At 39.1% G+C, this 24,667-nt stretch overlaps 2 protein-coding genes across 2 annotated transcripts in view; one reads left to right on the forward strand and one right to left on the reverse strand.

Annotated features, from left to right (window-relative positions):
- On the reverse strand, positions 1-18,901 carry ltb4r2b (leukotriene B4 receptor 2b). Its single transcript, XM_042429581.1, has 6 exons — positions 18,814-18,901; positions 18,270-18,341; positions 4,207-4,810; positions 1,583-1,783; positions 1,428-1,471; positions 1-394 (listed from the first exon to the last, which is right to left on the reverse strand). Exons 3-6 carry the CDS (start codon positions 4,792-4,794, stop codon positions 133-135), a joined length of 1,095 nt encoding a protein of 364 aa, XP_042285515.1. The 5' UTR covers positions 4,795-4,810; positions 18,270-18,341; positions 18,814-18,901; the 3' UTR covers positions 1-132.
- The window catches only part of nfatc4 (nuclear factor of activated T cells 4), a 21,386-nt gene continuing 8,948 nt past the window's right edge, over positions 12,230-24,667 (forward strand). Inside the window, exons 1-6 of the mRNA XM_042429580.1 lie at positions 12,230-12,985; positions 19,621-19,787; positions 20,871-21,383; positions 21,498-21,673; positions 23,835-23,997; positions 24,252-24,352. Coding sequence (XP_042285514.1) covers positions 12,799-12,985; positions 19,621-19,787; positions 20,871-21,383; positions 21,498-21,673; positions 23,835-23,997; positions 24,252-24,352 — 1,307 coding nt within the window. The 5' untranslated portion in view covers positions 12,230-12,798. The remainder of the gene's footprint in view (positions 12,986-19,620; positions 19,788-20,870; positions 21,384-21,497; positions 21,674-23,834; positions 23,998-24,251; positions 24,353-24,667) is intronic.

Consider the following 24,667-nt stretch of genomic DNA (forward strand, 5'->3'; position numbering starts at 1 on the left):
GTCGAAGTTCATTTGGGCACCTGACTTGAAAAAATGTAAACCTGTCCTTTAAATACAGCTCAAATGTTGCCGTAAGTGTAGTTGTGCGTCGTTGTAGAGTGCTCTCTTTTATGCACAAAGTTCATTCAGCACTCATGTCTCAGTCTGTGAACCAGAAGCTCCTGAGCTGTGATTGGTGTCAACGGTACTGAGTCCTATTTTACCCATAATCCGACTCTTTTTAGTCCCTGTTTGATCCTGTGAAATGCCCTCAAAGAGTCGAGCCATGAAGGCGAGGCCGTTCTGCCTGATGTAGGACTTCCCAGCGAAGGTGTAGAGGACAGGATTGGCACAGCTGCTCATGAAGGCCAGAGCCGAGGTCACCGCACGACTGGACTTAATGATATGATCCAATCTGTAGAAAAACAGAACATCTTAGACCACAACATAACTAAGTATATTTATTCATGTAAATGTAATTTAGTAATGTACTTAAGAACAATTTTAAGGTAATTGTAGTGATTTTTCCCTCTAAACTTCTCACATGGTTTCATTTCAATAAATGTTCAAATGATCAAATATTTCACCAAAAATCAAAGATTAGAGAAAAAGTCCAAAAAACTGAAAACAGATTTGTGTATCAGAACTTTGTTTTTTCTTCTTTCCTCTCCCATTAATCATCTCACGACCCCTCAGATTTATCTGGTGACCCTTGGGAGGGGCCCGACCCCTATGTTGGGAACCACTGGACTAAACTAGCTAACTGTATACAAAGTAGTTGAAACTAGCTCCACCTCCAGCAGCTACAACAGTAACATGCTGCTCTAACACTGATGCTTCACTATTAATAATCTAATGATGTCATATATAATAATATATCAGTCAGAGGGACCAAACCACTACTTTTACTGCAATACTTTAACTACATTTTGCTGCTAAATCTTATGTACTTTTACTTAAATAGGATTATTCATGCAGGACTTTTAATGCAGTATTTTTACATTGTTGTGTTGGTACTTTTACTTTATTAAAGGATTTGAATACTTCTTTCATATAGTACCAACCACTTGAAATACAGCAAAGATTAAACATTTATGTATTCAGTGTAAACACAGGTCAAACATTACCTGCATTTGTACTTAATCTTACAAAAACGCATGTTTTCAGCTGATACATTATACATCTGCTTCCATCAGGCAAAACTTATGTTTGTTCTTCTATGAAACATCAAGGCTGAGTTCGTTATTTTGACTTCACACTTCTTTTAGGAAGTCCAAATTGTTCCCTTTTTAAATTTAATGCATAATGCATTGAACCTTTTAGAGATATCTGCCAACTTATTTGTTGTATGATTTCTTATGTACAACTCAGAAGTACCATACTGTGTGTCAGTGAAAATATTTGTGTGAGATCGTCAGTGAAAAGTGTGAAAAGCATCTGTTACTCACATTTCTCTTGTTCGTGTAGTCTCACTGTACCACTGAGCTGCCACCTTAAACAGACCAACATAAAGTCAGTATCACTCAAAAGGTCAGATTATTTATCCTAAAGCATGTAGTGAGTTTTATGTGATAGAGATACAGCGAACATGCCCCTCACACACCTGTATCATGTTGATAACATGGTACGGAAGCCAGAAAAGGCCAAACATCACCACAATAGCCAGGATGAATTTCTCGCTGCGGATGTTACGACGGAACTTGGTTTGCCTCAGGCGTCTCAGGATGAGGACGTAACTGGTTATGATGACTGCATAAGGAAGTATGAATCCCGCCACGGTCTCAAAGGCGTACTGAAACCTCACCTGCACACAGGAGGAAAAAAAAAAACAAACACAGATGTTTTCACTGTAATGATAGTGTGGGCTTCTGTAGACATGAATGGATCTGTTAAAACACAGCAGAGCAGGCTAAGAGCAAGAAAAACATACGGAAGCTTATTTTCATTCATAAAACAAACTTACAAACTGTTATTCAAATAATGAAATAAATTTCCTGTGTGTATAATATTACATAATTCTAGTATCTTTCTGATGGCATGTTTGTGAACCCTGGTGTAGCGTCAGGGTTGGATTTTTTAAACCACAGCTAGAAAACGCCGGTTAGAAATGTTCAAATCCTAAATGTAGGAGCTATTTCAGCTCCATGTACCAAACAGAGCGTCCTTATAATGAGATAATCAGTGAAGAGACTCATTTCTCCACCGATTTAGCTCTGTACTTTTATAAATCACTGCAGCAGAACCAGAGATATCATCTTTGTATTTCATACATGCTTATCAGACTTCATGCGTCTCCCACTGAAGCGTCAAAAGGCTTTACGCAACTTTTTTCACTATGTGCAGTCAGACTCCCCAAGACCAGTAAACAGACTTTACTGTGTCGAATAGGTGGTCTCCTTTAAAGCTTAATGTCATCAGGTGCAGGTGTTAATGTTTTTTTTTTTTTTTATTGTTTCTATGTTTGTGCCCATATTTGTGATTTTCTACTCTCCATGGAACGTTTAAGCTTTTAAGGAAGAATAAAACAATGGACTATGAGGGAATGAGGAACCTGACCTCCACCCTCTCTTACAGTAAGCCATGATAATGTAAAAAAACTAACACGCAACACCAGCTCTGTATCTGAAATCATTCCATATATTCTTTTCCATATAGTCTCCATATAGTCTTTTCCCGTTCTGCTAATAATCCCAAAATGCTCCACATTTTATAGCTGTGAAAATCACAGTCGGGTCAGTGATGACGGAAAATGTAAATGATTCATGTGTCTGGAATCTCAGTTTACAGTGTCTGTTATATAGGGAGAGGTGAATGAGTCAAGGAGGGAGTGATTTTGGACACAGCTGACCAGGACTCTGAAACCGCACCAATCATTTAAGGATAGTTTCACAATTTTTCAATGGAAGTGATGGGGGCCAAAATCCACAGTGTAAGTGCATTATAAAAGGATCTTCTAATGGTCAGTATGAACAGAAGGAATGATTACGGCAAGAAAAACCTATTTCCGTGTTCATTTGGGTATGTGACTGTTGTTTTAAGACAGACTTGAAAAACTGTGAACCTGTTCTTTAATTTAATTATTTACACCTGTGCTTTTACATCCTTTGAATGTCCGATGTGAAAAAGACCTGTGATAAACTGTCCCAACCAAACAGGAGCAACAAAGTGAACAAGAGAGTGACGGCGATATCAATCACATGCAATCTTTACATGCCCACTTTTTATTCTTTATCATCCACTTTAGTGCCTGGAATTGGATTTTCTTTTTTTGCTACACCCTACCTACCGAATAATTGAGTCTTCCCCCCCCCCCTCCTTAAAATTCCTACACATAAGTGCTTTGAATTTTACTGTAAAACACATATAAAGCAGAAGTATAAACACATGCAACACCTTCAGAAATCTTAAAAACTACTACTTGTTTTGGAAAAGGGTGCATAGACTGCGTTATTATTGCTAAAACACTTGCATAGTTCTTTAAATGGCAGGTGTCAGTTGAGCACTCTGGCCCCCTGTCGCCAAGCATAAAAGTCTAAATCTCCCTCCGGTAACATCAAGGATCGTTCTCAATCTTTATGTTCTACTGTGCCAATTCAAAGTCGACATTTAGCTTGTTAACATCTTGGTTTACTCAGCATTCAGAAAGGCCTCGTTTGCCAGTTGACATGTGACTTAAGGGGTTAAATGAACCCTGAACCTGCACACAGAAATGTTGTCCCTTCTTTATTTCTACCCCCTTAGGATTTTTCTGAAAGTTCCAATATATCCGATTTAGCACTTTACAATACGGAAGTGTCTGAAAAACAAGCAAACATTGACACCTCATGTCAGCCAAAGTCTGTTGTTCAATGTAATTAAATCTAAATATAATGGCTATAATGAAATCTTGTCAATGCAGAGTATTTTAAACCCTCATACCACCATCTCAGTTATCATACAAGCCTCCTGAATTGGCGGATCATGACGTCACCTGAAGGCTTGCAAGTCCTTAACATGGGAACTTTCTGACCCTTCCCATCCATTTAAGTCTGTGCACACCACAGCTATTATTACTTATTAATTGTGATTCTTGATTTTTACTTGCCTTAATCATACCTGGATTAGTCATGCTTTGTTTGACATTTTGGGAAATGTGCCAATTTTCTTTATTGCTGAACGTGTGGCAAAGATCTTCTCATCTGACTCATTGCAAGAAAGTTAATAACCGTATTTGCTCTGTCTACTTACATATTGAGGACGGGAGTGTTTGGGCGCACACACCAGTCTTGTTTTATTCCTCTCGTCTTTGTCCTCCCTCACATCTCGAAACACTAGGGAGGGGATTGAAATGACCATCACCAGCACCCACATGCCAATGAGCACCCTCGTCACGAACTTCTTGCTGAACAGGGAGGACACTTTCATCGGAAACATCACGGCCACCATCCGGTGCACGCTCATCAGGGTGATCAGAAAGATGGAGGCGTACATGTTGGCGTTGCACAGGTAGAACAAGGTTTTACACATGGGGTCACCAAAGACCCATTGCTGCTTGGCCAAGTAGACAATGAAGAAGATGGTGAGGGCCATGATGAAGCCATCGGCACACGCTAGGTTTAGGATGAGGATGGTGGTGACTGAGCGTCGACGGGCGCGCGCCAGGATGCTCCAGATGATGAAGAGGTTGCCAGGGACACCCAGGAGGAAAACCAGGCCGAGGATGAGGGCGCCCAAGGCCGTGGAGAAGTCATTGCTCACGAGGCTCTCATCCTCAGGGTTTTCCGTAGGATTTGTGCCATTGTTCGGTGAAGTGAGGAAGGAATGAACGTTGTTCATGCTAGGAGTTTTAATTCTGAGGATGAAACACAAAACAAAGTTAAAATAGAATCCATATGCTTTAAAGTTCAGTTTTGGTTCAACTCTAATGGAGGGATTTTTGTACACCCACTCTCAACACAGATCAAATCTCTGTTTCAGTATGCTGCAAACAACTTATTAAAAGTTAGAAGATGTTTTTTTTTCTCGGATAGTGGCTTCAAAAAGGCGAGTTTGAGACTGACAATCTCACATCAAACATAGTTGCCTGACCTCCTTTTTACTGCTGCCATCATCAATCTGCTTCAATTCATTTTCAGACTTCTTAACATCCTGTAACTCTACATGTCTATTATTATATATGGATGTGTGTGTGATGTGGACTATCATTGTCTTGTGTAATTCTACTTTCACACAGGAAAAGACAGTAAACGTTAATTTCCTCTTGAAGGAAATGCTTTCTAACTGTGAATATCGAAAAGAGGTAGTAAAAGAGGAAAAAAGGTGATAGAAAGTACGGAGTGATTTGTTTCACATAGTCTTTTATCTGGATCGTAGCCAAGTTACTTGATCCCTGAGAGTACCTACGTTTAAAAAATGAAGATGATGATGGAGAAAATAGTTCACCATTAATTGACGATAACCAAATAGCACGTATTTGTTCACTAATCAACTGTTAAGTGAACTAGAGGGCGGCTACCACCTTGACGCAGCCTCTAAAATATTCACATCAGATGCTGCGGCCAACAGTGTGGCTCAGACTCAAAGACAGCATGCTAAAACACGTCAAATACTAACAGTACTGCGTCAAAGAAGAGCGGTATTGCAACATAGTCTTTCATTCACTTTCATTTTATATCCTCGGTCCCAGTTGTCCTCTTTTCTTTGGAGTCTTTCTCGCTGTCCTTCCTTTCACATGGAAACCAGCATCATGGAGTGCAGAGGTCACAAATGGTTGACCTCTAAATAATAACACACTTAATTTACACACTGTAGTAAAAGATGTTACATTCCCCTGACTAACCCTGACGTATATATACGCTGGGGACAGTGGAAAAATTAAACATGAGTGATGTAGATTGAAGATAATTGGCTCAGAGATTAGTCATATCACGAAAGAGAATACGACACCAGGTCCTTATTTCCTGATTAAGTCTTAATTTCCTTTTTCTGGTTCCAAGAAAGCCAACTGTTTATGTCCGTCTGACGGCTTTATAAGCGAGTGAACGAGTAACCAAAAGGGAATTAAAGCAAGACTTGCATCACAATTAAGAAATGCAACGGACAGGCAAGTCTAAGCAACACATGCTATCAGGTGAAAGCATTGTTTCTCAGAAATCACAACATTTTACAAGTTTAAAGAATTTAATCAACTCATGAAACTGTTCCACCCACACGGGGCTGTGCTACCTTTAAATTCAACATAAAACACAAAAGTCTGTTATTTATGATGTAATAATGTTGCAATACATATATTGCAGTGTTATACTGTCGCAATAGACAAAGTGCACAAGGCAGAAAAACATCTACATATATGATTTGTGTTTATATGACAAAATATAGACTCTAATAGTGTAAAAGAGACTGAAAATTGGAAAAATATAGAGCAACACAGATACTTTTCTAATCTTTGAGTATGAAACAACAAAACAACACTTAAAAAGACATCTTAAAATCACCAAAACACTGCATTCTTCTTGCTCCTGCCAGAAACTTAATTTATAGCTTTGTTAATAAATAATAACAATAGTATTAGCCTGTAGTCCCAAGTATTAAAATGATGAGTCACGGCTTTGTAATAAATCATTTTAGCTAAATAATCAAGTCAGGAAAAGTAAATAATTATTTTATGTCGGAAAAAAAGAATAGGAACGCTACACAGAACAAGAAGCAAATGAAGGAAAATGTGAATAAAGATGAGAACTTGAGGGAAGAAATCCAAACAAAATCAAGGACCTGAGAGTTTTCCCATCAAAGTCTTGAGAGTAACTGACCTTTAAAGGACGTGATGTCTCTCTGTTTGTTATCCCACTGCTGCTCTCTGCTCTGTCCAGCTCTTAGTGTTACTCGTTTCCCTTGTGGGACAGTTTTAGCTCACTTCATAATAAACTGAATCATGTCCTGCCCCACAGGCTGCAACATGCTGTGGTAAGACAGAGGGAGGCGAAGAGGTGTGTCCTTCCTTCAAACTCTCACTCTTTCTCCTTCTATCTTATTTGTTGTATGTTGTCGCCCATGTATAACCAGTCTGTGGTATCTTTATGCATAATGTCTTGTTTTTGTAAACAAATAGGCTTCCTTCCTGAAAACGTGTCAAAGTGTCACGCATCAAAATGCATGTCCTGAGGTGATTTTCACTTTATGTGAGCCAACTGTTACGTAATGTAAAGGAACAGAGGAATATAGTGATTCAAATGCTTGCACAAGCCTCTTGTGTCATTGCTGGGAGCACACACACACACACACACACACACACACACAAGTGCAAACATGCAAAAAGGTAGCGCACACACGCACATAAAATCTCACACTCACTAGTTCATACAGGCCTCTGAAACTGAAAGGAATGCTGGTTTCGGGGGATGAAGTGGAGAAATGAGGAGAAACCCAAAGCTGAAGCTCAAGAACGGAGGCAATAAGTTCTTTTAACCTCTGTCCATCTTGGGAAAGTTTGCTGAGCATGCTTGCCCTTGCTCAGTGTTGTCACGCCCTCATATTCATGTAGATGCTCTAGAGATGAACAGACAGCTTTCTCTGTAAAGCGCAGATTGAAATGAGATAGTAAGTTAGCAGGAAGACTCATGTGTGTAATTTCCTAACAGTGGTACAAGAAGTACTGAAATATTTTATTTAGGTAAATGTAGCGATACCAAAGTGTAGAAACACTCTGCTACAATAGCTGACTTACTATATACTTAAATCCTTCATCAGTTTGGGTATAATAGTGATATTGATACTGTTTTTATTTACTAAATACAGTGTAAGTGTAAAAATGTATTGACTATACATTATATTTTAATATGGACCCCAGGAAGTATAGTTGTTGCCAAGGTAACAACTAATGAGCACACAAATAAACAATAAGTTGGATCCAATGCAAAGGCCATTAATACTAATGAGTTCATGTTTTTCATAGTCAGAGATGATGTCATGGCAACCACTTCACTCTGGGAGACATTTTCATCGGTTGCTCTTTGTTTTCAAATGTATTTACTTTAACTATCCTTTATACTTAAAACAGCTTTTGCTTCCATTCGGTTCATAATATTCACTTAGACACACTCAACATCCTTTTTTTTTTGTGCACCTAGAATCACTAAAGAAATTGGGAGACGTGCTTTTAAGTTTAAAGCACCATCAGATTGGTTAATGATTTATTAATATATATAAATACATGAATCCTACTACAGATATATAGGGTTTGATGATGTAAACTTGGTTCTGCAAAATTAAGTCGCACAAATTTGTAGCAATGGGGATGAGGTTTTGAGATGATGATGAAACTCACATTACACTTGTTGTAAGCTTATTATTGCACTTATTTGTGTCAATCAATTGCAAATATGACATGATAGAAATGAGCTTAAACTTACATTGTACAAGTAAATACAGTATAAAGTTATCAGTAAAAACGTGAGTTTGAAGAAGTACAAAGTTATTAAATAATGAATAAATTAATCAAATAAAGGTTTAACTGTTACTCAGTAGGAATAAATAAACTATGTTAGCAAAAATATTAATATGTGGTAACATTTGACATTCCTGCACGGTAATAACAACGTAACAGTGGGGTGTTATTCTGATCATAAAGAGGTGTAATAATGCAGTAAAATCATAGTAATTTCCAACATAACAACAGGTAATAACTTGGTATTTACAGCGAGTATATCTTGTTGGAGACAATGTTTTGTAACAGGCTAATGATGAAACACGTCATGGGGAAACACATTATCTTTCGAAATATTACAAACTAAGACCATGAAATTAAGGACAGTTATAGACATAACATAGTTATGCTTTTTCCAGGTAACAGATATTAACGTAAACGTATTACCTGAAAACAAAAGTGAATATTAACATATGGAAAAAGGAATTTCAACATCAATATCTGGTAATTTTGACTTATTACCTCATTATTATCAGGTATTTACCTCATTGATGTCACTTTATTACCATTGTTTTCATTCAAAATCATTCAAAAATGATTATAACCTCATTATTGTTTGCAGGTTACTGTATTGTTACCAACATTTTACTACACTACTGAATAGTTACTACTATTACCTGGTTATTACTTTTCTAATAACCATGATATTACTTTATTATTACACTTTTATATTATCAGAATATCACCCCATTAATTACCTTGTTATTACCAAGCTGGAAGGTCAAATGTTACCAAATATATGTTAGAAAGAAATTGGATTGTCTTTTATTTTTCAAGTATAATTTTGTTTAAATACTTTGCATCAAGAGATTTGTACTGTGTATTAAGAATTTGATAATCAAGCATTTTCCGTTTTTGAAAACAATGTATGGATACTGTCTGGATAGTATCAATTCATACATTCATACCTGTTCTTATTTATTTAAGAATTTGACATTAATACCACAACTTGCAGCACTTTAATGTAGCACAAATCATACGTATTTCCTATATTATTGTTCTTAAAGCCGTCACTTCAGTCACTTCAGTCACTTCAGTCAGTCAGTCAGTCAATTCTGGTTTCTTGCTCAAGTCTCTCTTCTAAGAAGTTGAAAAAATATTTCCACTGATAACAAAAATCTGTTCCCTCAGGCTCTGAACGCTGAGCTCGCTTATGGGGAAACTTCCAGTAACTTTGAGGGAAGTTTTTGGGGAAAGTTACAGTAAACTTGTTCTGCTTTTAACCACATGATGGCAACACAACCACAGGAATCAGCTCGCCTGCTCCCCCCACCCTCCTCCTCCTCTGCCCATAAACTTGACACTTAGCAGCTCCTCCTGTGTGTTGCACTCATCCATCACATTGCAACAGTCCCTTAAACAATTTATTAGCCTTTAAGCTTCACAGTTTCATCACCTCCCAAAACGTTCCACTTTTTGAACAACTGAAGACGTGAATACTTTTCTATTAAATTCAAGTTCTGTTTTCATTAACCAGGATTAATTTCAGCTTGATCACATAGATTCATGTATGTTAATGGGGTGGACAAAATACTAGGAACACTTTTCAAAGTACACCACCATCACACACTACGACCTCAATAATAAACATAAAGTAGAATTATCACCTTTCTGACAATGTTTGCAAAAACTGGAAATGTATAAGCTTCGTAAAAGTAGAATTTATGGCAGAGCTGTTGTTTTGGATAGCATTAGATTGCACAAATGTTCCTGATAAAGTGCTCGCTGAGTGCATGTAAAGCAGGGGTCAGCAATTAGATTCAACCACGGGCACAGTGGAAACACAGGCCCGTGTGTTTTGTTTATTTCTTTTGGTTCATTTAAGAATAACATTGATTTCTAACACTGTTTCGGTTTGTATTTGAGGGCAGAGGTCATTATTCCCATTAGTAAGTGAGGGCTTACAGCTTATTTTAAGACTCATTTGACTAAAAGTTATGTGATTATATGTTCTGTGTTACACTTGGAGACTAAAGACAGATGATGAACAGCTGCCTGCTTTATTTAGAGTTGACTGACAGTCTGTTGTTGTTGCCTTTGAATTTCTGTTAGAGTGCCACCTATTTTGTGTTTGTGAGGAACAAATCTGTTATGGTCGAATAGGTTAAAGTTGAGGAATTAACAGTGTTGGAATTCACACATTGAAATTTAATTTCTGGCAGGTTTATCAGACTTAACGTCAGCATTCACTGTTCAAATAGCAGCTGTGGTTTTAAAGCCTCTCTACGCGTGGGGGGCAGTTTTACATTTTAACAAGATATGTACTGGGATTTACAGGAATCTTGTAATGATTTTGTTATCTCCAGTAGATTTGTGACAAATTATATAAAAGATTTGATGTAAACTATGAAAGTCAAAACTTCAGCTTTCATCAGGAGGCCAAATATTTTTGCTTTAAGGCCGCTATTTGCCTCCCACTCATGTCAAGTTTTTACATTTTTATAAAAAAAGTTGCCGCTAATCTCATGATGTAACATCCTGCAATCCTCCATATCAGTTATTATTATGACTTTTTATTACATTAAAGACTGGTTAGCTAATAGTAATAGACAATAGCAAACTAAATAGCAACATAGGAGCCCTAAGCTGAGCAGGGATTTCACTAACTCCCAATGGAAGAGGAAAAAAAGTCTGAGGAGGAACGACTTTATTTGACTTTATTTAAACACATTGGTCTAATATACTACAAATGTTGCTGTCTGCGCTCTCAGGCGCCGCCAACAAACTGGGCCTCATGCTTTCATGTCACTTTTTACCAACAGTTTTTAAGAATTATAATACACATTCCTTGTTTTTGTTAAAGAGCCCAGTAATGCCATTTTAAAATTTGGCAGGGAGTGTTATCAGATTCTGCTCAGGGCCCCAAAATGTTTTATATTGGCCCTGCTGGTAGCACTTTTCCCTCTGAAACATCTTGAGATCAGTCCAGGATCCAAGGCCTGCCCACACGACCCCATGAGGATGACAGGGAGAGTGAAACAAGCCCCCAGTTACACGCCAGTATAACATAAGCCTAATGATTGTGAGAACCGGAGGAGGGCGAGGAAGGAGGACAGAGGGGAAAGACGAAGAGAGAGGGGGGAGGAGGAATAAGGAGCTGGTCTGAGGCAGAGAGAGCCAGAGAGAGAGTGTTTATTTAAGTTTTTCGTCTCCTGACTCAGACAGAGAGCAGACTACAGAGGATAATGAGAAACAGATCTTTGGTGGAGAGGAAGGGGAGGGAGGGGGATAGACTCGAGAGAAGGAGGGGACGAGGAGTCGGTGGGGAGAAAAGAGGAAGGAGGAGTGGGGTAAAAAAAAAAAAAAAAGAAAGGGGGTGGAGAGGGAAGAGTGACAGCCAAAAAAGGGGGGGTTGTCGTGTTCATCGCCACAGGAAATAGGCCCTCTTATGTTCACTAACTGACAGACTGACTGACATCACAGCCCTGGTGGCCATGCAGCCGGACTACAATGGCAGGTTTTTTGGAGACAGTGAGCAGCTTGCCATGAATCCTGCTCATGAGTGGAATGATAATCATATTGTTTTGGGGGTTGAGGGGGGGCTTAAATGTGTGCAACAGTTATTGATGCTGAGGATGGAGATAAACTTCAGTGTAAAAAGGCATAAAAAAAAAGAGTGTCTGGATGATACCAACAAAAAAAGAAGAAGAAAAGCTGTAATTGCAGGGTTGGATAATATGTTTTGGTATATTAAGTAGATGTGAAGTGAGTCTGACTAAAGGAGAAACCTCCAGAGTGAGTGAGAAGGAGGAGGAGGAGGGGAGGAGGGAGGTTGAGGTAGGGGGGAAAAGGGGGGATTCATGACTGACAGGCAGAAGGCCCTATGGGGAATGAGTAACGGAACAACTGGAGCTGGGAAACCCACCCAAAGGCAATTAAGGGTAAAGGACGACAAAAATATTTGATAAACTTTTTTTTTTTTTCTCTCTGTCTCTCTCTCTCCGTCTTGAACGGGGGAAGAAGAAGAAGAAGAAGAAGCTGGGAGATGACGATGGAGCTAGAATGAAAGACCCGACGGTGTTTGGGAAATATGTTTCGGAACAGACTGTGAGATATACTCAGCAAAGATTTATAATAAGGCATCAAGTCTTGGAAAAAGTTGCAGACTTGATCCGAGCGAGGAGAAGTCCTCGTCGTGTGGAAACAGCGTGGAAAAGTTGCTTAAATTACACCCAAACCCTCTGAAGAGGAGGAATATTTGCGCAATGCCACGCACATAGGACGCGGCCAAAAGTTTTTTTGGGGGAATATCTCCGGGAAACTCTCATTTTTGACGCGCACCAAGGACGTTGAAGTCGACGCAGGGAGATAAGATTGTATCACTCTATCTTGTATCCTGTCCTTGCTGCCGGACGGCGATGGGGGCCGCGACGGGCACCGGCTGGGAGGAGGGAGAGTTCGAGTTCAAGTTGGTGTTTGAGGAGGACCCGCCGCGGCAGAGCCAGGGACCGTCCCCGGTGCGCACAGCCGAGCCGGAGAGCTCCGTTCCCGGGGAGGAAAGTGAAGTCGCCCTGCTGCACCTGGACTCCAGCAACAGCAGCTTGGGTTAGAGTCATTTCTTGGATAGTTGGATGTGTTGAAGATAAGGGACCCATTAGATAAAGGAAGTCTGACAGTGTGGCCTCTAATGCATGGGAACCTTTCTGTGTGTGTGTGTGTGTGTGTGTGTGTGTGTGTGTGTGTGTGTGTGTGTGTGTGTGTGTGTGTGTGTGTGTGTGTGGTCCAGGTATTCCTCATGTTGTGGGGACGTAAATCTGTTTACACAGTCATGTTGTGGGGATCGACTCCCTTATGGGGACAAGAAAGGAAGTCCCCATTTTAATAAGATCAATAATTTTAGGGTGAAGACTTGGTTTAAAGTTAAGGTTAGTTTAGGGTTATATTAAGGTTAGGGTTAAGTTTAGGCATGTGGAGGTTATGGTTAAGGTTAGGATAAGTCTGCAGGAAATGAATGTAAGTCAATGTAGTGTCCTCTGAAGTGATGGAAACACAACTGTGTGTGTGTGCTGTGCTGTGATGAGGGCCTTCATCTGCATGCCTGTGTTTATGTGCAGTGTGTGTATGTGCGTGCTTCTTTCTGTAAGCATGTGAGTATAAGTATATTTTTATTGTGTATTTGTTTTGTGTGTGGTATGCATCTGACTGTGTGTGTGTGTGTGTGTATGTGTGTGTGTGAGTGTGTTCATATCTTACTGTATTCCTGTTTAGTGCATTTGTGTGTTTGTGCATGTGTGCGTGCAGCCCGAGACTCAATGTGTTTCTAATCAGCTGTGCGTGTGAGTAGAGTTAACAGCTGCCATCTGGGAAGGAACCTCAACCTCTGTGTACTGAACACGCACCACATACACACCTCCCTCCCTCTTTCACTCAACCTCCATCTCCACTACTTTTCACTCCACACACACACATACACAGACACACACACACACACATGCAAACACACACACACACACACCTCACATCCCCACATCCACTCTCTCATTTGTTTCCCGCCTACACTGGCATACAGTCGTATTACCACACCCAATGCATGAAAGTGAGCTGCAGGAGAAACAACAGAGCAATTCTTCACTCTAGGTGACCAATTTTCACTTTTCGGAGATTCACTGAAGTTGGCTCGGGTCTCGTTTTAGCTGTTCTGACACTCTCACGTCACTCCTGATGTTCAGGATTTTTGCCCCCAGCTCTCCAGATCTCTTCATGTAAACATCTATGCTTTCCAACTTTTTGGGCTTGCATGTCAACTCGCAATCCCTGCTCACTGGTGTCAGTTCTGACTAGTTCAACCAAACAGTGAGTTGATTTATCTGAGTAACATTTAGAAGCTTAAACAGGAGAAATACTAATTACTTCACAAGAAAAAAAACAATTAGGGAAACGTCAGAAAACAATTAACATGATTTTGTAGCAGAAATATATCTTTTTTTTTTTATTTTTAGCTTTCCTTTACTGTTAATTATACAAAAACATCTTAGATTTATCGCAGGAGGCTTTGTGGCCCCTAAGAGGTTCAACTCAGGACACAGAGTGTATTATTTTAGATGTGTTAGACTTCAGATGAGGCTTCCCAAATAAGAAAAATACAAACTGATTGTGCTCAGTAAGTCTGGTACATTTTGGTAGCAATACTAAATAGTTTTAAGAGGTCTTAAGAGGTCAAATTCACCTTCAATTTACAAGAAAAAGGCAACAAATGGAGCAAAATTTGAGAAAAGGAAACATTATTTTGCAGCAGAAATACGTCTCTTTTGCTTTCCAATACTGATAACCATCTCTTGACCCCAAGAAAACATTACTTTTTGTGAGCTGAGGACACTGAATAATTTATTATTTCAGATCTGTTAGACTTCAAATTAGGCTTCTCAAAAAGAAAAAGACAAACTGATTGTGCCCGATAACAGTCAAGTAAATCTTTGTAGTAATAAACTCCTCTGCTGGTCTGGACACAGATCTGAAAAATTGTTTGATAAGTAATTTTAAGAGGCCTGAAAAATATTCACCTTTCATTTACGAGAAAAAAAGGCAACAAATAGAGCAAAATTCGAGAAAAGGAAGTTTTGCAGCAGAAATACGTCTCTTTTGCTTTCCTATGCTTCAGATTCATTTCGTAATTCTCTGCGATTCAACTCATGCGCAGAATAAAGTAGACTGAGGCTACACAAAAGAAAATGACAAACTTATTGCGTTCAATAAGTGTTAGGTAAGTGTTTGTGGCTCATAAACTCCTCTGCTGCTCACAAACACAAACATTTAAATCATTGTTTCATGTGAAAAATCCACCAGTAGAAGAGTTGCCTCAGCACTGCAGCTTTAATCACTTGGAAATATTTTTGTTGCCAGGAAACATTTGAAGAGATTTTTCACCCCAAGTCTCTTAATTTGTTGGCAGTTGCTGTTGTGTGTCTGCTTTGCCCAAAAATTGCCTGTATGGCCCACCGCCACTGCAGAGCAACAATGATCGGTTGGAGCCTCGCTCATTACAGACTAACTACTGTTTGGCTTCGTGTGGAGGCCGACCACACCACGCTGGGGAAGTGTTGTGGTGAGGGTTGTGGCACAGAGGGGTCGTGTCCTCATTTGGATGCTTGTTTGGCAAAGTCCAAGAAGTTTTGTTGAGAATGTTTTCTGTGATTGAAAAAAAAGAGGAAATGTAGACGTGCTCCAAATCATCCAAAGTCATTTTACACGGTTGTTATGATCAGCAGCGGAGTTGGGTTTGTGATTCTTAGTGGTATAAGATTTGGATCAGTGACGTAACCGAATGTAAACGTTCGTGATGTGGTTAGAATTCCAGTTTTACCCCTGACTGAACGATTTGCGACTGATGCATGGAAAAAAGCCCAGTAATTCATAGAAAATGCATGGAAACGAGACTTAAGTCAAAACCGAATATATGGCTGGACAGTGTATGAAACGCTGGAGGGTTTTTAATTTGTACCATCAGACATGGACATTGCAGCATTTTTAAGATGTTTGTTTTCACTGAAGTTTGTTTATTTGTATTGCACATTCCATACAGTAGTTGTAACTCAAGGTGCTGTACATATAAGAAAAATATTAAAAATACTTAAAATACATTGCAGCAGATTTTGGGTGTAGACTATATGGTGCTGTTGTAAGAAGGGTTGAGTTAAGATTTAAGCTATTTTTTTATATGTTTTATATATTATTTCATGTACCCACAACCTGAAAAATAGTTTTAATGCAATAACCATTAAGATAATAATTAATGCTAAGTGTAAATTACCTCAATACAGTGTGTTTCATGTTGTTATATTGCTTTTATTTTATTTACTACGAACACAGAAGTGATTAATTTTAAAAAAGACATGTGACCATTGACTGTAAAAAAAATAATGGACATAGCCACAATGGTTTGTGGACCCCGTTTTGAAGCCTTGAGTTTGGCATTTTGACCGTTGCCATCTTGGTTTTTTGGAGCCAGAGGTGACCATATGTGGACCAGAGGGTGGAGCTGACCCTAACGCTAGCTGCTAGCTTGGTTAGCATGGTGCATCCACAGTCTATGGGCAACTGTGATATTGCTCATGCAAATGCTAATTTTAGCTAGCGAAAAACAGGCTTAAAACAAAATGTAATTACTGGTAAAACTGCACATCCGACTCCTTACAGGGTCTTTTAGTACAACCAAACACTGAACAAGACTTTTTAGGCAACCAAAATGTTAAAATTAACTTTCATGAACTGAAAACATACTGTGAAATAGCAACAGCTACGCCTAAACTATTCTAATCTAAGGTTATGTTACGGAACATATGTAATCAACGTTTTCACCATGGTAGCAACTTCAAAACTCCCTCTCGTTTACTAACTGTGGATGTTGCCAAGCTGTCACTTTGTTCGAGACTGGCCAATAGAGATGTGTCTTACATCTTTCAGCGTAGGTCCTGACCACGAAATTCAGTTCAACAGGAAGCAAAACTTGTGGATTTGCAAAAAAAAACCTTTTGGATTCGCAAACAAAAGTTTTTGATTCACATTTTAATCACAAATTTATTTTACTTGCAATAAAACATTTTTGAAATCAATTTTTTCTGTTTGATGGCATAATAAAGACACAAAAGTAACTCCATATTTCGGTAGGTAATAGTGGCACTATTCTCGCCTGAAATAAAATATTAAAACTTAATAAAGTGACATATTAACAGCCCTACAGTGAAAATTACAACAGCTTAATCTCCGCCATTGCTGCTTGCTGTCAGTTGGTGCGAAACGCATTCTGGGTTACGTAGCTTAGACCACCTTCGACTGACTACTGGTGTACCTTCATCACTCAGTCAGTGACTCAGTGATGGACAGACAATCATGGTTATAGGGATGGTCTTGCTTCGTGTCACAGACACAAAGTTTTTGACACTCAGAAGTTTGAGAGATTATGGAATATAAAACCAAATTCTACTTTACTCTGATATTTTTTATATATATTTTTGCCCACAAACACATATTTTTATTAATCTGATATACAGTATATTATCACATTTAGTATTTCTGAGCAGATTTTAGGAGCTTATCATTTAAAGCTGGAGTGCAGGACTTTTACATATAAATTAACGTCTGTTACATTCAAGCCCTTGCCAAATGAGTTCACACAGTGCTGATTAAGCTGATCACTGCCAGGTAAATCTCTCTGTATTTCACAGTATACGCAAGTTTTTAAATCTGGTGTCTGTGGCGACTTTCCCACGCTGGTGCACCAGTAATAATGCTTTTTACGTCAACCAGCAATGATTGGTTTGTGACTGTCAACCAGGGCAGACTGTCCTCAGTGCGCCCCAACTGCGTCACGTTGCCAGGGTGGGGATGTAAACAGTGTCAGGGGTCTGCGGCGATGACCTTGACAGGGTTTATGTAATTACTTTCCCTGCCAGAAGGGGGAGACAAAAGTTCCACACTGCAGGTTTAAATATAATAAACAAAGAATGGTCTTGCTATAAATACATATTCATCCTTTTAAGGTGAAATAAATATCAGTATGAATACTAAGACTAATAAATAATAAAAAATATAAGGAATTTGACATTTTGAGAAATATTAGCTTAAATTAGCTTGACAGATATAGCTCGTGTGTATGTTTAATATGAAGCTACAGCCAGCAGCCGGTTAGCTTCACTTAGCTTAGCATAAAGACTAGAAACAGGGGGAAACTGCTAGCCTGGTTCTATCAGGAGGTTAGCATCAATGAAAAAAGGAGTGCTGGCACACTGACTCCAAGCTACAAAATGTATTCAAACAGACAATATTTTGATCCAAGTCACATCTTCATCAAATCAAAGTGTTTGAAGAGTCAGACAGAACGTACAAAACCTACCTGGAATCTCCACTGGTTGCTTGGCAAGAGAGTCACTGCACCGGGCCAAGAAATAGTTTGGCACATAACCCTCTGTAAAACCACAAATTGTCCTTTTTATACTTCAGTTTTTGTACAGATTAAACAAACAATAAATAACATCTCAATTTTAATGAGCTTTAAAGGTGCTGATATGTGGATTTTGTTGCATTTGGATAGAGCTGGCTAGCTGTTTCCCTGTTTTCAACCTTCATGCTAAGCTAAGCCAATTGGCTGCTGGCTGTAGCTTCATATTCACTGCACAGACATGAGAGTGATATCAATCTTCTCATCTAACTCTCGGCAAGAAGGCGAATAAGCATATTTCCAAAAACAGTTTCGTTAAATGAAAGTGACATAAATGCAGCACTTGTTTTTAAAGACACTAACTGTGAACTTCCAGGAGAGCACTTCCAACACAAGTTTCCCATATGGCAATAATTTCAGCTCAGTAAATCAAGGAAAATTGATGTGTAGTGAATGATGTAGACATGTTGATAATAAAAAAAAATGGATCTTTACTTACCACAAATTGTGTTTACAATATTTTGATTGACATCTAATGAGTCTTTCTCATGCCAACTGTGCAAGGAGAGCAGGTTTTAAAAGCTAGCTGTCATCATGCAGTTTCAGTATGAAAAAGGAGGGAGGAATATTAAAGGATAGGTTCACAATTTTTTGGGTGCCCATATGAACAAAGAAAGAGGTTTTCCTTGCTGTAATCATTCTTCCTGTTCATACTGGCTATGTGCTTTCAATGTAAGTTATTGGGGACAATATTTTGTGCAAAAATGCATGTAAAAGTCTATCTAAAGCTAATATGAGGCTTCAGTCGTCCAAAGTAGTCAAATCAAGTAGATATCTATCTGTTACAGTCTTTTTAGTGCTAAAGTCCCTCTTTTTGTTACTATACTTCCACCGCAGCTCAACAGGGAAAGCTGTCCCTAAAGCTGTTATTTTTGGAAGCTATGTTATAGTTTGTGATGCTAACAGTGACTTCCTGTTTACATAGTTGGCCGCTTCTTATTGGACAGTGCTACAGATGTTTCCTGGCAACCAATTTACACATTATTTAAGTGTTTAGAGACATTTCTTAAGCTTTAGTGGTGCAACCTGATTTAGTAAATTACTAGTTTGAAACTAGTTATTAGTTACTAAGAACTTACAAAGGACTTTACACACAAACTTGGTGATGGATTTAGATACAGCAGGTGTAGTCCAGTCCAGGTACTCTTCTAGAGTTCTAGTTATTTATGAAAACAGTCTCATATATACGTATTTGTTGCCAATATCATGTTTTATCACATTCATTCCGATCATATTTTTCTATCAGTTACAGACAACCACCTGGCTGCCACTCATGTGGGCCACTCAATCAGCATCCCCAGCCCGCCACCCTCAGCCAATCAGAGGGCTGGGATGCATTCCCCGCCTCCACGAAGGGCCCCAAGCAGAGAGTTCAGTGGGACCTACGAGAGCCTGCCGGCACGCTCTGTACAGGTGAGTCAGCTTGTTTACAAGACCTGCTTGATTGAACAACAAACTAAATACAAAAAACACTACACACATTTTCCACTTTTATTACAACTACAAATTACATCAGCCACAAATCTGTGTGGCTTGTTGATTTTCTCCGTATGATCTCTCTTTTATCAGCAAGCTTGTATTAAGAGTTATTCCAGTTATTCAACACTGGAGTAGGGGCCATGCTCATGAATGAATATTTTAGCATTAAGCTATATCTACTCAGATGCACATTACTTTAAACAGAAACAGAAAGCCTACTAAAGGGCTCTGGATATATTTCCTACCTTTCAGACAGTCCATGGTTTCAGTTCATACCAGATCAAAATAAAAATCAATGTGCAGGGACTCGATTGAGACAGATAATCCATTACAGTGTCACGTTATTGTCACAAGGCGATGGGTTAGGGTTAGGTTTGTGTTTGTGTATATAGCTACTAGAGTCAGCTGCTGAAAAGCATTAAATTCCCAGGTTATGTGGTAAAATAAACCTCGGAAGACTAAAAATAATCAACCGTGGACATTGGGAAATTTGTTAGATGGTTGCTGTTCATTTGCTCACTCAAATAAAAGTCTGTTTCATACAAGCGCTAACAGTCACAGCTGCTTGACCACATCATTATACTGACAAAATAGAAAGGCATGCGGCTAAATGCTCACTGTGATAGATTTTCTAAAGTATATTAAGTGAGTTTCAAGTGAAATGCATGGCTGCCTGAAATGTAGAAATCCTGTCCAAAAATCCATAATGTTTTTTTAAACTTTTGCTCGGACCGCAGAATATTAACTACAACCAATAATTATTTTCTTTAGTTGATCAGTTAATCACAGCTTCTCAGAGCCCAAGATGATGTCTCTGCTTGTTTTGTCTGACAGTGATCAGCAGTGAAAAGCTCTAAATGTACTCTTTATTTACAATGATATAAGAGAAAAAAATCTTCACCTTTGAAAAGCTATAAACTAAAAACCTTTTCCTTGATAAACTGATTGATTAAGTGACATATGAACACTAAGCCGAAGCTTAGAAAATGAAGCATCTCACTCTTTTCTTCCCTCCAGGTTTCAGAGTCTCGTGTGGTCGAGTGTCCGAGCATTCAGATAACCACCATCTCACCTGAAGATGACCCAGCAAACACCATCTCCAGTTACTGGGAAATGGGGGGCGGAGGTGGGTGGGACCGTGAGCGCCTCTACCTCCCCCTGCTGGACCCCTTTACCTATCGCGACAGATGCCCCGGCTCCCTCAGCCCGAGCCCCGCCTCCAGCCCGTCCTCCCGCGGCTGGCTCAGCCCGGCCTCCAGCTGTGACTCCCTGTTGGTGGAGGAGGAGGAGCTCAACGAGGCTGCAATCAATTTTGGGCTCTCGCCGTCCTCGAGGCCTACTTCGCCCGGGGGTAAGAAGCGCAGAAACTCCCCCCTGGCCTCGCCCTGTACTTCACGGAGGGGCAGTTACTCAGACGAACTGCAGGGGTGCAACCTCGAGGGCGGAGACTCCTCCCCTCAGTTACAAGCTCTGCCCAGCAGCTGTGAGCTCAGCATCCCTCAGAAAACCAGGAAGACGTCATTGGAGCAGGTGAAGATGCTTTTGTGGTTTTATGATATGAAAGATGACTGAAATATGACATATTTTTATATATATATAATTTTTATTGCACTGCAGTGATACAGACAACTTTTTGTCTCCCAGTTGTCTCCAAGGGAGGTGGATCAGGAGCAGGCTCCAGGCCACAGCTCCCCCTGCCCGCTGCCAGAGACCCAGCAGACCAGGAGAGAGCCCCCCTCGCTGGGAATGGATTACCTCTCTGTGCCCCCTGCTCTGGCCTGGGGCAGGACCCGAGCCAGCGCCCACAGTCCTCTGTTCAGGCAAGGACACACGCCACCACATATATGATAATATCCAACAAAAATCACAGCCTGAAGCTCGCTATCAGTAATGGGTTCACTGAAATTACCAAAGAAAAAACAAAACAAAACAAAAAACCCCATTACATTTTAAAAATTCAGTAGCAGCGTTCTCTCCAGAAATAGTTACCACTACTCTTCTGATGTTGTTATTGAATTTTCTATTGATTTTCTTTTTCTTTCAAAACTTTATTTATTGCTTTTCCCAACAGATAACAGTCAAGTAGTATACCAAGCTTCAACCGAGACTCTAAGTAATTACAAAACTGAAGATCAGAGATAAAAAGAAACAGAATACCCGTATCAAAAAGAAAACAAACAAACAAAACAAACAGATTTGGTTGTGTTGGTTGTGTAATTACACAGCATATATAAAAAAGTAAACATCTATATACTATGTGTACACATACTGTATGTGGGGTACACAACAATAAAACACAAAACAAATCATTTCAATAAATTAGGCAGGAATATTGAACATAGTCTGAGAGTTTGTCAGTCCAGGATGGCAGTAAAAGTTAGTTTATCAGTTTATGCAAAAACTGGTCCCCATGTCTTCTTATCTATTCAACTTTTAAATGGCAATTTTCAGTTGCCATTTAGTTATTGAGCCCCATAAAATGCAATCCCATTCACCTTCATTAAGATGGTGAAGGAAATCTCAGAGACGGGTTGTCAAAACCAATGGAGGTAAAATCAAAGCCTAGATTCCACTAGAGATAAGTAAGTATGGGTGAAATTACTCTTTAAATATAGAATATCCATTTTTGTCATCTGGTTTTTACTACTATTCTGTCCTTAAAGTGATGGAAGAGGAAGAGCTCAGTCACAGCATCATTTATAACAGTAAAATTTAAGACTGAAATCCATTAATTTCTGGAGAATTGCAACGACACACTGAGGTGAAGTAAACCTGTGCAGTGTTTATGTGTAGAGTTTTACTTTGGTACATTTGACACTTGAATATGGGACGCTGACCAACTGCTAAACAACTTGACAGTGCAGATATTTGAGAGAACAGACAGAAGCAGAGTCCAAAATTAGAAAACTGTTGTATTAACTGTTGCATCATCCAAACGCGTACCATCCTGCTTTGCCAAATGTCAATAGAGCGTTTGTCTACATGTCTAAGCTTCCAGCACTTTCTACTTTAAGATAAGACATTGATGTTTGAATTCACAATATTATGTAAAGAAGCACAAATACATTTTGCTGTGAGCGGGCACTAACTCAGAAGTTTTCAAGCTCACTTCCTAGTACTGTATCAAAATACTGGGTGATGCTACCTGCAGTCAAATACTGTATATGCCTCCCAACTTGACTTTAAGAACATAAATAAACCTTTGATAACATTATTAGCTAAATACTGTTTGCTGACTTTCAAAAAAATAATCCATATCATTACGAGTTCTTGTATCTTGTGTTTAATTATGAAAAAAGAAATCCCACAGACAAACATTAAAAAACAAATATGTAGTTTTATGGTAACAAACAGTCTACTCTTTAAAGTAGTATTACCACAGTACACATGTTTTTACACTAACAGTCAGCACTGTGAACAGAGTCTGAGTCATATTCACAAATTAAATGTACAATTTTAACAGTATTAATAAACACTCGTGCAGATTCACACCAAGTCAAAAGAAACAGGAACATTTTAATCACCTTTAGGACTAATCAAAAAAGTTGTTTATTGAGTCTGTTTTACACTTGTCATGTTTGCATGTGTAAATTATACATACAGTAAATGTCATTATTTGACCCACAAAACAGTTATTTATCTGCATCTGTTGCTCAGTGTTATGAACATGTTCAATGCAAGTAGGGCTGGCCGATATGGACAAAATCAAATATCAACATATTTTTGACCAAATATCTCGATATCGATATTGCAACAATATTGTAGAGATGACTATTGATGCTTTCACAAAATATTGATAAAAATATTATTTAATGCAGCCTTTAATACCAGGAAAAGACAACATTTACGCAATATCACAATATGACAATATCCAAAATCTAAGACGATATTTAGTCTCATATCACGATATCAATATAATATCAATACATTGCCCAGCCTTAACTGCAAGTATAACCTTCTATTGATCCAATACACTTTCAGGTCAAATGCCCTGCCGCCACTTGACTGGCCGCTGCCGTCCCAGTTTGACCAGTACGAGCTGCGTATCGAGGTGCAGCCCCGTCCACACCACAGAGCGCACTATGAGACCGAGGGGAGCCGAGGAGCCGTCAAGGCTGCACCGACAGGACATCCTGTTGTTAAGGTGAAAACAAACAGTAAAGATTTGTCAGAACAGTTTGTTACAACAAAGATTTTGTTTAGAAATGCGGCACGAATTGATAGATCTCTGCTATTTTTATATAAAATGTAATTTCTAATCAAACTGAGGTGGACATTTAGTTTGAATGTTGTGTTTTCATAATACTGGAACAAAGTCTTTGGACACACGTTGCGTCTCACTGCTGTTGGCCTCATCACAGTTTGATTTCGTCCCTCACACTGCGTCTCTCTGTGCAGCTGTGTGGATACACAGAGAGGAAGCCGCTCTCCCTTCAGGTTTTCGTTGGAACAGCTGATGATCGATCCATCAGGCCACATCCTTTCTATCAGATACACAGGTACTACACTGTATTTATATTTAAAAGTAAACTTACTACCGAGCATCTCTCTGTCGTGTGTTAATATTCAAGGCACACAACATCAGACACATCATCTGATCACTGTTCTGCTCTCGCTGTTGCATAACTTACAACCAGCTGCTTCTTGTGTCGGTCGAGGAGATTTACTGCACCTAGACTGTTCTGTACGTGAGCATCAGCTTAATGTACTTTAATGTAATTTAAAACATTTAATGTTTTAGTGCACTTTAGAGTAACAGAAGTCCATTCATTTAACTTCCAGATACAGTAGAAGACATGTAGCAACTGTATGAT

The sequence above is a fragment of the Thunnus maccoyii genome, chromosome 12, assembly GCF_910596095.1.
Source record: "Thunnus maccoyii chromosome 12, fThuMac1.1, whole genome shotgun sequence".
NCBI classification, from domain to species: domain Eukaryota; kingdom Metazoa; phylum Chordata; class Actinopteri; order Scombriformes; family Scombridae; genus Thunnus; species Thunnus maccoyii.